The sequence below is a fragment of the Nannospalax galili genome, unplaced genomic scaffold, assembly GCF_000622305.1.
Source record: "Nannospalax galili isolate Female #2095 unplaced genomic scaffold, S.galili_v1.0 scaffold362, whole genome shotgun sequence".
Classification (NCBI taxonomy): Eukaryota; Metazoa; Chordata; class Mammalia; order Rodentia; family Spalacidae; genus Nannospalax; species Nannospalax galili.
In genome coordinates, this window is record NW_008348785.1 from 2,073,732 (window position 1) to 2,088,686 (window position 14,955).

The following is a 14,955-nucleotide window of genomic DNA, read 5'->3' on the forward strand; positions in this document are numbered from 1 at the left end:
ATGGGCTGGAGAGATGGCTCAGGGGTTAAGAGCACTGACTGCTCTCTTCCAGAGGACCTGGGTTCAATTCCCAGCACACACATGGCAGCTGACAACTGTCCATAACTCCAGTTCCAAGGGATCTGCAGGTGTTGCACAACATGGATACACTTACATATATGTGGGCAAAAATGCTCATAAACATATTAAACGAACGAATAAATAAATAATTTTTTTTTAAAAAAAAAGAAACTCTAGCCAGGCATGGTGGCGCATGCCTGTAGTCCCAGCACTTGGGAAGCAGAGGCAGGTGGATCTCTGTGAGTTCAAGGCCAGCCTGAGTTCCAGGATAGCTGGGGCTACAGGGCCTGCTTCAAAAGACCAGGAAAAAAAAAAAAAAAAAAACCTCTAGTTCAAACAAGGTTGAGTCTGTCCTTTCGACCCCCACACAAATGCTATCTATGCACAGGCATACCTGCATTCATTCATTCATATGCTCTCACACACAAACTTTTTTGGTAAGGCCAGCTGGCAATCCTAGTCAGTAATGTCTGGTAGAAATGAATTTTCATATAATAGATTTCAAAAAGAGCTTTCAATTGGTATCCCAATTTTAAACAGATGGACAGTCTTCAAAGTTCAACTAGACAGGAGTGAGATGTGAACACTATGGCTAGCTGGCCAGTAGTGGCCTCAAGGAAAAAAATACAACTACAGGTGTTTACATTCTTCCCCTTTTTAAATGATGAATAGCAACAGATGATAAGGATTCCACTTGGCACCCCAGTTATATTTAGTTTGTGGAGCTCAAGAAATCCATGTCTGAACAGGGAATGATGGCACACACTTCTAATACTAGCACTCAGGCCAATTTAACTGCAACTGCTATTAAAGTAAACAGAACTAAGGACACAGCTACCTGACTCCTCCTTTTGAAAGCTTCAACATGAAAATTCATTTCTACCAGACATTACTGACTAGGATTACTAGCAACTATGAAATTTTTCATTACACTTTAAATTTTTATTTATTTTTATCTTATGAGTGTTTTGGCATGCATGTATGTAAGTGAAACGTGCATGCAACACCCACAGAGGCCAGAAGAGGGTGTCAGATCCCCTGAAACTAAAGTTATGAATGGTTGTCAGCTACCACATGGGTGCTGGGATCTGGATCCTCTGAAAGAGCAGCCAGTGCTCTTAACCACTGAGCCATCTCTCCAGCGCCTCTTACTACATCTTAACTCCAGAAACACAACAATCAAGCAACTCAAAATAAGAAATTAAGCACCAAATATTTTCAGAATATAATTGACTCTTTCTCAGATAGCATTTCTAATATAAATACCCAAAGTAAATTCTTTTTGAAAAATAATGTGGACTGGACGTTGAATATGGCAAAGAGTTCAAGAGAAACCTAAGCATTCCCCCCTCACTACAGTCCTTCTAGACCTTGCTTCTTATCTCCCTTCTTAAATGTTAGGATTCCCAACCATTCTCCTTAGGTTACTGGTTCTTAACCTGAGATCCATGAACTTCATTAAATGAGAATTTTGTTTTAATTAAATTTAAACCCTTTTTCACTAGCTTCCAGCCCACAGTAAACAGCATTTTCTTGTAGTGAACGTGCTGGCACAAGACTGTTATCTCAGCACTCAGGAGATGAAGGATTGTAACTTTGAAGCCAGCCTGGCCAGACAAAGAGACAGGCAGGTAGGCAAACATGCATACACACCCATTTTCTTATAAGTCACAAATCAGGTTAACTTTTTTTTTTTTTTTTTGTCTTTTTGAAGCACGGTCTCCCTGTGGCCCCAGCTGTCCTGGAACTCACTATGTAGACCAGGCTGGCCTTGAACTCACAGAGATCCACCTGCCTCTGCCTCTGGAATGCTGGGATTAAAGGCGTGTGCCACCACGCCCGGCCGTGGTTAACTGTTTTAATGGCTGTATTTCACTAACTAGATTTCCTTTATAATTGCTTTCACTTACAAACAATTTTTAAAGAGTCCTACAGGTCCCAGCAGACCCCACCAGGTCCATGACATAAAATCAATGACAACCCTTGCCCCAGAATCCTAACCCAAATTCAGTATTCTCTTATTCTCATTCCAAAAGAACTTGGCCCTGTGCTTTCTCTGTAGACACAGCCTCTTAAGCCAGATTCATATCCTACACCTTTGTAGCTTCCCTGAGTCCCTATAACACTGCTTTTTGGAGTACCTACTCCGCTGAGACTAAAGTCCATCAACAACTTGGTTCTTGACCCGCAGTTCCTTCTCTGCTTCACCTATGCTGTACCCAGGTTGGTCTACATGCCCCAGAGAATATGGTAAAACTGACAGTGTGTGTGAAGTTTCCTCAACTGGTTCATAAGAGACACCACAGCTTCCAGTTTTAATCACATTCCTGAGTACTGTACTTTCCCTCTCCTGAATCACCTGCTTCAGGTAAAGCCAGCGGCCATGTCAGGAGCAGCCCCTATGGACAAGATACAGGCAGGAACGGAAGCCTCTAGCCAACAGTCCTCAGTGAGCTTTTGGAAACAGCCCTCTAGCCCAAGTCAAGGTCTCACTGTGTAGCTCTGGCTGGCCCTGAACTCACTATGTAGACTAAGCTGGCCTTGAACTCACAGAAATCCCTCTGCTTCTGCCTCTGCCTCCAGAGTGCTGGAATTGCAAGCATGTGCCACCACACTCAGCCTCAATCAAGATTTCCAACCAGAGAGAGCACTGGCCAGTAGCTTGACAACACTCTGTGTGTGTGTGTGTGTGTGTGTGTCAACAAACTGAGGTCACCTGTCTTCATCAATGGCTCTCCATCTTATTCTATTAAGTAAAGGTCTCTCACTGAACCTGGCATCTATCAATCTGGCTGGTCTAGTGAGGAAGCTTGCCCTAGAATCCTGACTCACCTCTTGAGTGCTGGGACTGTAGTCTGGTCACTACACCTGCCAGCATTTAGGAGGTGCCGAAGATCCAATCTCAATCCTCATACTCACATGGCAAGCACTTTTCCCACCAACCCAGTCTTTTAGCTCTGCCACCCTCATGATTTCTTTACCCAAAATCGCGATTCCCGATTCTTGAAAACTGTTTTAAGGTAACAAATGTTTGTCTTAGTAACTAAATTTTCAGGTACTTTACAATAATGGTACACAGATACCATAGCACCATCCCACTGTTAGTCCTCATATTGCTTTTAGGTGTCCTGTGACTTAGGATGTCCCTTTTGAGCCCTGTGCTCAGAAGCCCAAGGAAACATGAACAGCCTAAAAACTTTAACCCTGGCCCACAGTCACCTTCTCTATCTTGTCTCCTGCCACCATCAGCAGCTGCACCATCAAAAAGATGCCCCCTGACATGAAACAGTTCAACTGGATACAGTAATACCAATGCAGCCACACTGAGAACATCACAGAAACACACTATTTCACCTCTTGTGCCAGAAATCTGGTCCCTCAACTCACACTGACCCGTTAGCAGTGCCCTTCTGTAGCATACCTGCCTACCGTTTCCATCACAGCATTCAGGCACTCTAACCTCTCTTCCCTGAGTCTACCCACCCTTTCCCCTGATGTCACTGGAATCCTCCCAAAGCAAACACAGAAGCTGGCCAAAATTGTTTTCATCTATTTTGCACATTTTTAACCCTCATAGATACAGTGTCCTGTACATAATGGTTCCCAAATACTGGTACATTTCAAAATACAATAAACAATGTACATAAAGTATGCCCAGAAGTATGTATGGTGACAAAAATCTGAATCCACAATCATCTAATTCTCTGCACTTTTATTATTCTTACTTCTCTTCTCACACAAAAAAATCTGGATAATAAAGCCACATCCCTGGCCCATGGGGATATGATCCTTTATCTCTGCATAAATGGTCTCCTCAACTCTGATTCTTCCCCAGCATACTTCACATGGATGACTTCTACTCACTCCTTAGACATTTGCTAAATACTACATAAATATTTCTTAGTTCAATGACTGAATAACAGATACATTCCATTGTGTTTTAATCAAACACAATGATTAAAATATTGTGGAGAAAATTCCTGCTTTAAAAGTATATACTCTTAGCCAGGCATGGTGGCGCATGCCTGTAGTCCCAGCACTTGGGAGGCAGAGGCAGGCGGACCTTTGTGAGTTCAAGCCCAGCCTGGTCTACAAAGTGAGTTCCAGGACAGCTGGGGCTACAGGAAGACTCTGCTTCAAAAAGACAAAAAAAAAGAATATACTCTTGGGGGTGGGGAGTGTACACAGGTAGCTGATCAACTCAGGAGGCTGAAGCAAGATCACTTCAGTCTAGAAGATCCAAGGCCAGCCTTGGCAACACAGTAACACCTCATCGGAGAAAAAATGGAAAAAAGGGAGCATGGTAAGGCAGGCCTATAATAATCTAAGTACCTGGGAGGTAGAGATAGAAGGATCAGGAATTCAAGGTTATCCTTGGCTACATATCAATCTCATCCTCGGCTACATGATGATCCTGTCTCAAAAACAGACAAAACCCAAACAAACAAACAAAACCTACTGAAATCTCTTAAAATGATTTTTTAAAGGAGTTGTAAAAGTGTTTAAGACATTAAAGAACTGTTTAGGGAAGCACTGTAACACTGAAAATGGAAACCCGGCTGGAGACATAGCACAAATGGTAAAGCATTGCCTAGCATGCACGAAGCCCTAGGTTCAATCCCCAGTGGCACAATGAAAAGGAAAACTAAAGAACTTATTTCTTGGATATAAAAGAACATTTAAGGGCTGTGACGTAGTTCAGTAGTAACATACATAAAAGCCTGGGTTCCATCCCTAGCACTGCAAGAAATAAAAGAACATTTAACTGGAATGCCACACTCACCTCTGTAAGCAATATTGCTAGCATATCCTGCCTCTGAAAACGTATTGCCAAGTGTACCAGCGTGTAGCCAACATCAAAGGCAGAAGGACGGTTCAGCAAGCGAACTTCATCTGCGGTGAGCTGACGTGCAATGTCTCCTCCTGATGACTTAAATGCTTCTATGGCTGCTAAATCACCTTCTACAACCCCTGAAACAAGCACCAAGATAGAAAAGCACTTAATTCTATGTTTCTTCAAAAGCTATAAACTTATACCAACCAAGCCAAATTCTTTAAGCATTGTTTTGTGTTTCCTGGATCCTGGGACATCATTTAAATAGCCTAGAGAAAATAAGGCAAATTAGTATTTTCCTATCTTTTCAAATTTTCTTTCCAGAACTAGATTGCCTAGTTTGGCACTTACCATAACAGCTGAGTTCCATGCTCTGGCAGGCTTGAAAAGAATGTAGCAAGCAGATCAAAGATGGGTAAGGAGAACCTAGTTCAAGAAACTAAGAAGACAAGAGCCTTGCAACTCTGCGTTCATCCAGAGACCACAGAACTTAAGGAGACACTTGTGTTTCCAGTTGGTGTTAGGATGCTCAGCCCTATACTCTACACTTTTAAAGCGGAATCAAAGCAAATGCCGAGTTTTCTACATGTTGTGTAGCTCTGAAATCATTATCATTTCAAGTAAAAACTGGCAGTGCTTTGATTTCAGAATCTCCCACAGCTAAGACTTCTTTAACATCCTTTACAAACGGTTAATAACAGCTGTGAGTTTTGGTGCATACCTGAACTCCCAGCACTTAGAAAGTAAAGGCAGGAGGACAGTGAATTCTAAGCAAGCCTGAGCTACACAGTGAATTCCAGGCCAGCCTGGGTGAGAAAGACAATATATCAATAAAGAAAGTGGGTATGCCAGACATGTGCCAACATGTCTTTATTCCCAGTACTCAGGAGGCAGAAGCAAAGGAAGGCAGACCTCTATGAGGCTAGCCTGGTCAACAAAGAGTTACGAGTCTGTCTCAAAAAGGAGGGGAGGGTATAACTGTTAATAAAGGAAAAAAATGTACCCAATGATTTTGAGCATGCTAAAATATTACAAACCAATAAGGAGCATAAAATAAATACCCTTTTTTCAAAGCCATAGATTTTCCATTCCTTAGGGCTGAAGGGATGGCTCAACAGTTAAGAGCACTGGCTGCTCTTGCAGAGAACTAGCCAGTTCAGTTCGGTTCCCGGCATGGGGCAGCTAACAATCACCTGTTAACTCAAGTTCCAGGGGATCTAATGCCCTCTTCTGGCCTCCACAGGCATTGACACACAGTGTACTTACATACATGCAGACAAAACACTCATACACATAAAATAAAAATAAAATATTTTAAAGACTATCCATTGCCAGTGGGCATAATGCCACATGCCTTTAATTCCAACACTCAGGAGGCAGAGGCAGGGTGGATCTCTGTGAGATCAAAGCAAGCCTGGTCTACAAGGCAATGCCAGGCCAGCCAGGGCTATAGAGAGATCTTGTCTCTCAAAAAAAAAAAAAAAAAAAAAAAAAGCCAGGGGCTGGAGAGATGGCTCAGTGGTTAAGAACACTGGGTTTGAAGACCTGGGTTTGAATCCCAGCACCCATATGGGAGCTAACAACTGTCCGTAACTCCAGTCCCAGGGGATCCAACAGCACCTCTGTGGGCATTGCACGACTCAGGGGCACTTACTTACATGCATAGACATAAAATAAAAATAAAAAATTTAAAAGAGCCCAAAACTATCCATCCATTCCCATTAAAACATCTTATTAATGTTAATATAAATACTAAATAAAGACAATGTTCACTAAACTATATGAATAATAAACAGCCTTGGCAAAAAAATAAAATAGAAAGGCACATTAGTCCCCCCCCCTGCAAAAAAAGGAACAAAAACCAAAACAAGAACAAAAATAAAGATTACATGACCAAATAATGTTTGCTGTTGTTTTCTAATCTGTATCAGAAAAAAAACTGTGTGCTGAGTAAAATGCTAAGATTAACTAAAAATAGTCTTAGTATGCTTTTTAAAAAGCATTTTAGTTGCCATTTTGAATTAGGAACTAAAATAAGGATACTCTTAAAAAGTAGTGTAACACAACCAACAGTCCTCTCTTTAAACAATGATTATTTAACTCTACAGTTACTAAATGTTCATAGCATTCCAAGCACCATGCTAAGCAATATGAGGAACACCAAGACATATAACCCTGACTACATTCACTAATGTCCTTTTTAGTCACAACTGTGGGGGTGCAAAGGCCAGTTTCCAAAGTTTTCCAACTCTAGAATCATAATCTTTCTTACAAATCTAAATCTCTTTCCCCCAACCCACACTCCAGCATGTTTATACAAATTTTTCCAGTTAAGAACTCATGAGAAAGAAGGCATGATGCTTCAGACCTATGTCCTGGTACTTAAGAGGCTTAGACAAAAAGGAATCCCATGAGCCTAGGAAAGTGAGAAGAGCCAAAGCGACAACAGTGTGACCTTCACCTCTAAAGCAACAAACCCACAATTATTTGGATTGGGTGTGAAGCTCAGTGGACGATATTTTGCTAAGCATGTATGAAGTCCTGGTTCAATCTCCAGCACCACAGAAACAAAAACCAATCAACTACAATCTTCCTTTATTAAATAAATGAAAATATCTTCTTACAGAAATCTTAATTTGTATTTTGACTCAACACATTCCTTGCAACATACACAAAAGTTCAGCTATAATTTCACCCCTAATTCACTGCTTACATAAAAGGCTTCAAAGCTCCCTTAGGAAGAACAGTGCCCTAAATAAAAGTCATTAGGGCCAAAACGCAGTACAGCTGGCATAAAACAAGGAACTAAATCTTCCCAAAGCACAAGCCTTGTGAAGAGACATAAGAAGTACTACTTGAATTAAAATCACCTATAATTAAAGAGTTTCTATCTCTAGTTATGTTCAAGCACACAAAGAGCTCTAAAAAAAAAACTTCTGCTTAACTTGGTGTCCCTCTCCCACTTTGGTCTTTTCCAGACAAGGTCTCCCTGTAAGTCCCAGCTAGCCTAGAACTCACAAAGATCCACCTGCCTCTGCCTCCTGAGTGGGGGATTAAAGGCATTCAACACCACGAATGGCACTGATTAACTTGTTTTAATTCATAGAAACCACCTCAAAGGCCCACAGTTTTTAAAATAATTCAATACAGTTTATATTATACTGGACACACTCATCCCATCTCCTTTTGTTTCTACAGGTGTTTTGTTTGAAATTAGTACTCACAGGGGCTGGAGAGATGGCTCAGTGGTTAAGAGCACTGACTGCTCTTGCAGAGGACCCAGGTTCGAGTCCCAGCACCCACATGGAGGCTACGAACCATCCTTAACTCCAGTTCCAGGCGAATCCAAAGCCCTCTTCCGACCTCTGCAACACTGCACAACACAGGTGCACTCACATACATGCAGGCAATACACTCATACACATAAAATAAAAATAATATGGGTAAGTGGTGGAACTAATTTTAAAACATTTTTTAAAAATTAAAAAAAAAAAAGAAACGAAAAAGAAACTGGTAGCCACAATGTAGCCAAAGTCAACCCAGAACTCAGTGTGTAAACCCCAGGATGGCCTCAAAATTGAGGCCATCCTCCTACCTTATTCTCTCAAGTGCTGAGACTACAGGCATGTACTCTACAGCATTTCTTTGCCTAGACAACTATTTTCCCCTTCAGTTCTATCAGAGCCAGAAGCAAGCTGCCGCATAGCTCAGCAGTAGAGTGTTTGCCTAGCAATTGTGAGGCACTGGGTTTGATCCCCAACATGAGAAGAAAACCCAAAGCTGCATCTCTGAACCTTTTACAGTTTTTAGCTTAAATCTAAAAATAATATCTGGAGACGGCTAAGCGGATAAGGGCACTGGCTGCTCTTGCAGAGGACCCAGGTTTGGTTCCCAGCATCCACATGGCAGCTAACAACTGTCCACAACTCCAGTTCCAGGGGATCCCACACCCTCTTCCAACCTCTGTGGGCATTGCATGACACAAGTGCACTTACATACATGCAGGTAATACATTCATAAAATAGAGATATTTTTAAAAATAAATAAAAATATTATCAGTTAAAAAATATATATTACTCAGAGCCAGGTATGATGGCACTGCTTTTAGTCACTGCATGTGTTCAAATACTTTTTTTTTCCCAAACACAAATATAAGGTAACCTAAAGCAAAATACTCAGGGATTTTCTTCTTTGGGTTGGAGGGGAAAATCTAAATTACTGCCTTTATGCTTTCGCCAAACTACTCTACTATACAGCTGAAATCTATAAGAATCTCATCTTTAAAAAATTTAAAATATTTTATTTATTTATTTATTGGTCTTTTTTTTTGAGACAGGGTCTCCTTGTAGCCCCAGCTGGCCTGGAACTCACTACGTAGACCAGACTGGCCTCAAACTCATAGACATCCACCTGCCTCAGCCTCCTGAGTGCTGGGATTAAAGGCGTGCACCACCACGCCCGGCTTTTTTAATATTTTATTCATTTGTTTTTATTTTATGAATGTATTGCCTGCATGTGTTAAGTGCATTCGTGTCATGACCGTTAGAGGTCAAAAGAGGGCATTGGATTCCCTGGAGCTGGAGTTATAGATGGCTGTTAGCTGACATGTAGGTGTTGGGAACTGAACCGAGGTCCTCTGCAAGAGCAGCCAGTGCTCTTAACCTAACCCCTGAGCCATCTCTCCAGATCCTTATTACCTTTATTTAATGTGTATTGCCTACATATAGATAAGTGCACTCATGTCATGCAATGCCCATGGAGGTCAGAAGAGGGCGTCAGAGCCCCTGGAACTGGAATTATAGACAGTTGTTAGCCACCATATGGATGCTAGGAATTGAACCCCGGTCCTCTGCAAAAGCAGCCAGTGCGCTTTAACTGCTGAGCCATCTCTCCAGTCCCTCATCTTAAAAACTTTTAAGACTTCACTTCCTCACTAATGTTTCTGAAGGATTTCTGGAATTAGCAGTGGCACTTGGGCAGGAAGATGGCAAACCAGTTGGCCAACTGAAGTGTGCAGACTATGCCTGGGAGCTATAATTTACAATACTGCCTGCCTTTATAGTAAGTTCTTTCAAAAATATAAACATAACTTTAAATACTGAACACCATGGTACACAAATCACATCTCAATATGCTGAGTCATGTACACAGAAACACAGGCAGGATTTCCATTTGACCTGACCCAGCATCAACACTGAATTCTCTCCTCCCACTCAGTCTTCACTAAACTGAAGAGGAGCTGTGCTGTTCTAGCATAGACTAAACGCATGCACAGGAGGCAGAAGACCTCTCCAGCTTTCCCAGCCACAAGCAACACAGAAGTATAGGAACAAAACTTTATTTTTAAAATAATTTACTGTCTAATGCTCTGGGAATAGGTAATTTCATCATTTTCATTAACCACACAAGCTCATATTTTCAGTGACTGGTGAATTTTCTGCTACAAGAATTAGTAAATTTGCCGGGCGTGATGGCACATGCCTTTAGTCCCAGCACTTGGGAGGCAGAGGCAGGCAGATCTCTGTGAGTTCGAGGCCAGCCTGGTCTACATAGCGAGTTTCAAGCCAGTTGGGACCATAGGGAGACCCTGTCTCAAAAGGACAAAAAAACAAACGAACAAACAAACAAAAGTAATAGTAGGGGCTGGAGAGATGACTAAAAAAATCAGTAAACTTATCACAGATCAGCGTTCATAGAGTGCCACTGAGCTGTGCAAACTTCCTGTGTTTTACTGCACACTGTGCAAAAAGAACTGCTGATGAAGGTTAGGAGTTCCTTTATACACAATCTCCACTGTAGGCTTAAGTGTAAAAAGACCTGGCTCACATTCATGTAAACTTCAGCCACTCAATGCTTTCTACTTAGGGAGGGGGAGCAAAGGTAAAACAATATATGAAGAGAAAAAGAAATTTACAAAGATGTTCCCAAATTCTTCATGTTTTTAGCACCTTTTACCATCAGGGATAAAAGAAGCAAGAAATAGATATGCTGGTAAGCAAGAAAATAAAGCAAGTAAATGCTGTGTTACAAACGACCAGTCTAAGAGAAGGAGAATCTACACAGGCTCTGCAGGCTAACCACTCGCAATGCCTCCAAAAGTAACTAAAGCACCTTTTTCTTAGCATCCTTTTCATTTAAACAAACTCATGCTGTGTGTTGTTCTTCCTCCTTTGTACTACGAAAACAACTGAAAGCACTCTGAGATTAGTTCCAAAGTGACCTACAGGACCATCATACATTCAAAACTGACTGAATGTGCTACATGATTAGCTAACTAGTGGCAATCAGAGATAAGGTGTTAATGTACTTTTTAAATTATGGAGACTTAAGTAAACTGAAAAAGCCACAGCAGCAGCCCTTGTCACGCTGTCCTATAAACTGGGCCCAAGTGAAGCTTAACATATTTTGAAGCCACAGGCCAGAAACTCACTGGGAACTTCACAGCTACTATGGAACTCCGTTGGCTAGCATATGGAGCTGGCTCATAGATGTTTAGGTAACAGACTTATTTTTTCCCCCATATATGGCACAGTTTTCAAAGTTTTGCCTTATTTTCCTTTATGACATAAAAATCATAATGGTAACTAACTTTGAAAAGAATGCCAAATGGTTAAAAAAAAAAGCCAGGACTTACCTGAGCCCATATGGGCACTACCCTGGAGTTCTATGATAGCTGTGACATCACAGCATGGTTTATGCTGTGGGGTCAGGGTGGACCTGGAGACAGCAGGCACAATTTCAGGAACCCTTAAAAAGAAAAGTTAGTTTTAAGTGGTAGTGTTCAGCATGTCCTAGAGGATGGTCAATAGAAAGATGCAGAAGTGGCTGGCCATATTGTCTGAGCAGTTCCTCTACCTAAGGTTTAATTCATTTGTGTTTTTGCATATTTATAAGAAACTATGTCACTCAGTAACATTAAAAAAAAATCCTTAACTATAGAGTTTAATCATAAGTCTGGGCTTAAACACTCACAGGAAAACTTTCAATGTTCCAACAAGAGCTACATTTTTTAATTTATTATTTTACATGCATGAGTGTTTTGCCTGCATGTATGCAAGAGCACCACGTGCATGCAAACCCAGAGGCCAGAAGACAGCATTCATTCCCTGGAACTGGAGTTAGTTGCCCATGTGGGTACTGGGAACCAAAACTGGGTCCTCTGTAAGGGCAGTCAGTGCTCTAAAACCACTGAGCCATCTTTCTATCCCCAAGGTGTGTGGGGGGGGGGATGAGAATGTGTGTGCATGCGCACGCACACTGGAGTTACTGGCATGGGCACAGACCACACCCAGCATTTTACATGGGTGCTGGGAACTAAACTCAGGTCCTCATGCTGGTACAGCAATGCTTTTACCTACTGAGCCAGCTCTCGAGGCTCAAGAGCTGCATTTAAATAAAACTGTCCTCAATATTCTATTTCATTTTATTTTGTCTTTTTGAGACAGGGTCTCCCTGTAGCCCCAGCTGTCCTGGAACTCACTGTAGACCAGGCTGGCCTTGAACTCACAGATATATCTGCCTGCCTCTGCCTCCCGAGTGCTGGGATTAAAGGCATGCGCCAGCACGCCCAGCTGTCCTCAATATTTTTAAGCATACCTTCAAACAGGCAAAGAACAGAGACAATGCCAGAAATAATTTGAAGGCACCAAACTGCTTCCTAGTTGCACTTTTCACATAATAACCAAATGGCTACCACTGCTATTCTTACAAGGGCACCTCAGAACAACAATTTCTTCAAATAACTAAGAGATGAAAAATCAGAAATAAAATAAACCCTGAAATCTAATTATAATCAAGACTTCTATTCAACCCCATTACTGGCTAAAACATCTTACTTAGGAAAACAAAATGAAATAAGGAAGTCAAATAGTCCCTGACACTTTTTGTTGTTGTTGTTCTTTTTGAGACAGGGTCTCCCTGTAGACCAGGCTGTCCTTGAACTCACAAAGACCCGCCTGCCTCTGCTGGGATTAAAGGCCACCACACCCAGCTTTTTTTTTTTTTTTTTTCCTCTGGAGTCCCTGACACTCTTAAATGTTCTGTTACCAATTATAGAACTGTATCAAATACAGTTTATAACTCTGAACTCTTCCTTACGTCTTTGATCAAAATGTTAACCCAGAATCTCAGATAAATATACTTGAACTGATACATACATTAATAAAAAAAGAAGATTTTGATGGGCAGAAGAAATTACTGCAAAAAAAAGCATGCTGGAAGGATTTTAAAAATTTAAAAACATCACAAAATTATCTTTAGGACAAGTGATCAGAGATGAATACAAATGCTAATGAGTTAGAGAAAGTGAAAATGAATTCTGATCCTAAAGGCCACTTTAAACATTTCCAAACTTTATAACCAAGGGCAAATTTTTTCATGTAGAAATCTAAAAATCTATTTTGAAATTTACATAAAACAGTATAAGTCAAACCCACATCCACCACTGCAATCAAGTCCAAAAGTTCTCTAAATTCAAAACAAAAATTTCACCACACTGCCAAGATATCTTGGCTGACTCTGAAATAAAACTTCAAATGTTTAGAATTATACTATTTTACACAGGCTCGAAAGTTGTGTCAGCCTTTTGACATCAGGGTACTACACTGTCAACAACTGTGTAATCAACTTACAAATAAAGAACTCTCCAGATGTTTTAAGTCTACAATTTGTGTCAGGCTCATTCATAACACCCTTGGTGGGATGTGGCTCCAGGGCCATGGGACGGGCTGGACATGCCTGGCTGCACCACCCTCTTTTAAAAGAAAAAAATTAAGTGACCATTTTGAAAAGGGGATGAATAGGGATATGAAGACTAAGGCTCATAATTTAACATAACCGCCTATCTTTTGTTAAATCCAGTTAGCTTGCTCTAGTTAAAAATACGACAGAAGTAAAAGAATAAATCAAGTTAGAAGACATAGCAACCTAGTTCATCTAGATGAACACAAAGTTCTATTCTTCTCAGCTAAAAGCAAAAACAGCAAAGTTCATCTAATTCATTACTGCAAGGCAGAGTTCCTTAGCTTAACTCATGGTCGCCCACAGACCCACCCACATAAACTGAATGGTGTATTCTGCCCAATAGTTTTAGGCCCTTATATACAGTAACACATGAGACACATTTGGGGGAAAAAAAAAAAATGATACTACTATCCAACCAAAATCCTGGCTTTTTTCCTTTCTTCTTCTCTCAATTCAGTATAAATGCTTCCAATTGTTGCCAATTCTACCTCTGGACTGTTCCTCTCAAGTGCTGGTCCCTCCCATTTTTTGCCTATGTGGTCTTCCTAAGCCATATATCTGATGGGGCACACCAAAGATTTCAAAGGTTTGCTGCTGCCCTTATATTCAAGAGTTAAATTTCCTTTTCCAGGTAAACAGGCCTTGGACAGTTCCGCCTTTCCTGCAAAGACTTATCTTTCCCAGCTCTCATTCAGGGCTTTCTTGACTCTGGGCTCTTAACACTGAAAAGGTGGCAAGTTTTATGTGTGTGCACACGTGAATGTGCACACATATGTACATGCGGGGGGCAAGAGAGCGACACTGGGTGTCTTTGTCAATGTTCTCCAGCCTTTTTTAAAAAAATTCTTAATTACATTTATTCGATGGCTGGGATTAAGCACATGCCACAGGCTGTGTATGAAGGTCAGAGTACAACTTACAGTAGTTGGTTCTCTTCTTCCACTGTGTGAGTCCCAGAGAACAAACTGAGATCATCAGGCTTGGTAGCAGGTGCCTTTGCCTATCAAACCTTATTTTTTGAGACAGCAGTTCACTGATCCTGGAGCTCACTAATTAGGCTAGACTGGCTGACCAGCAAGTTCCAGGATCCTCCAGCACAGAGAGGGTGCCACTACACTCAGGTTTTTACACTGGGTGCCAGGGATCCCAACTCAAGTCCTCTTGCTTGCATAACAAGCACTTTACCAACTGAGTTATCTCTCCAGCCCTAAAACTCAAAAAGTTTCAAACTAATGGTGGGGGGGGCACCTGGGCTGGAGAGCTAATTTAGTGGTTAAGAGCACTGGATGCTCTTGCAGAGGACCTGGGTTTGATTCCCA

General features: G+C 41.3%; 1 protein-coding gene across 2 annotated transcripts in view; it reads right to left on the reverse strand.

The window, feature by feature from the left end:
• Nucleotides 1-14,955, reverse strand: part of Zranb1 (zinc finger RANBP2-type containing 1) — a 54,934-nt gene that overhangs the window by 14,459 nt on the left and 25,520 nt on the right. Inside the window, exons 4-5 of one of the 2 annotated variants that reach the window (XM_029569822.1) lie at nucleotides 11,529-11,641; nucleotides 4,844-5,031 (exon numbers count right to left, since the gene is read on the reverse strand). In XM_029569822.1, the coding sequence (XP_029425682.1) occupies nucleotides 4,844-5,031; nucleotides 11,529-11,538 (198 nt within the window). In that variant the 5' untranslated portion in view covers nucleotides 11,539-11,641. The remainder of the gene's footprint in view (nucleotides 1-4,843; nucleotides 5,032-11,528; nucleotides 11,642-14,955) is intronic. The other variant, XM_008846007.3, reaches the window with a different exon arrangement.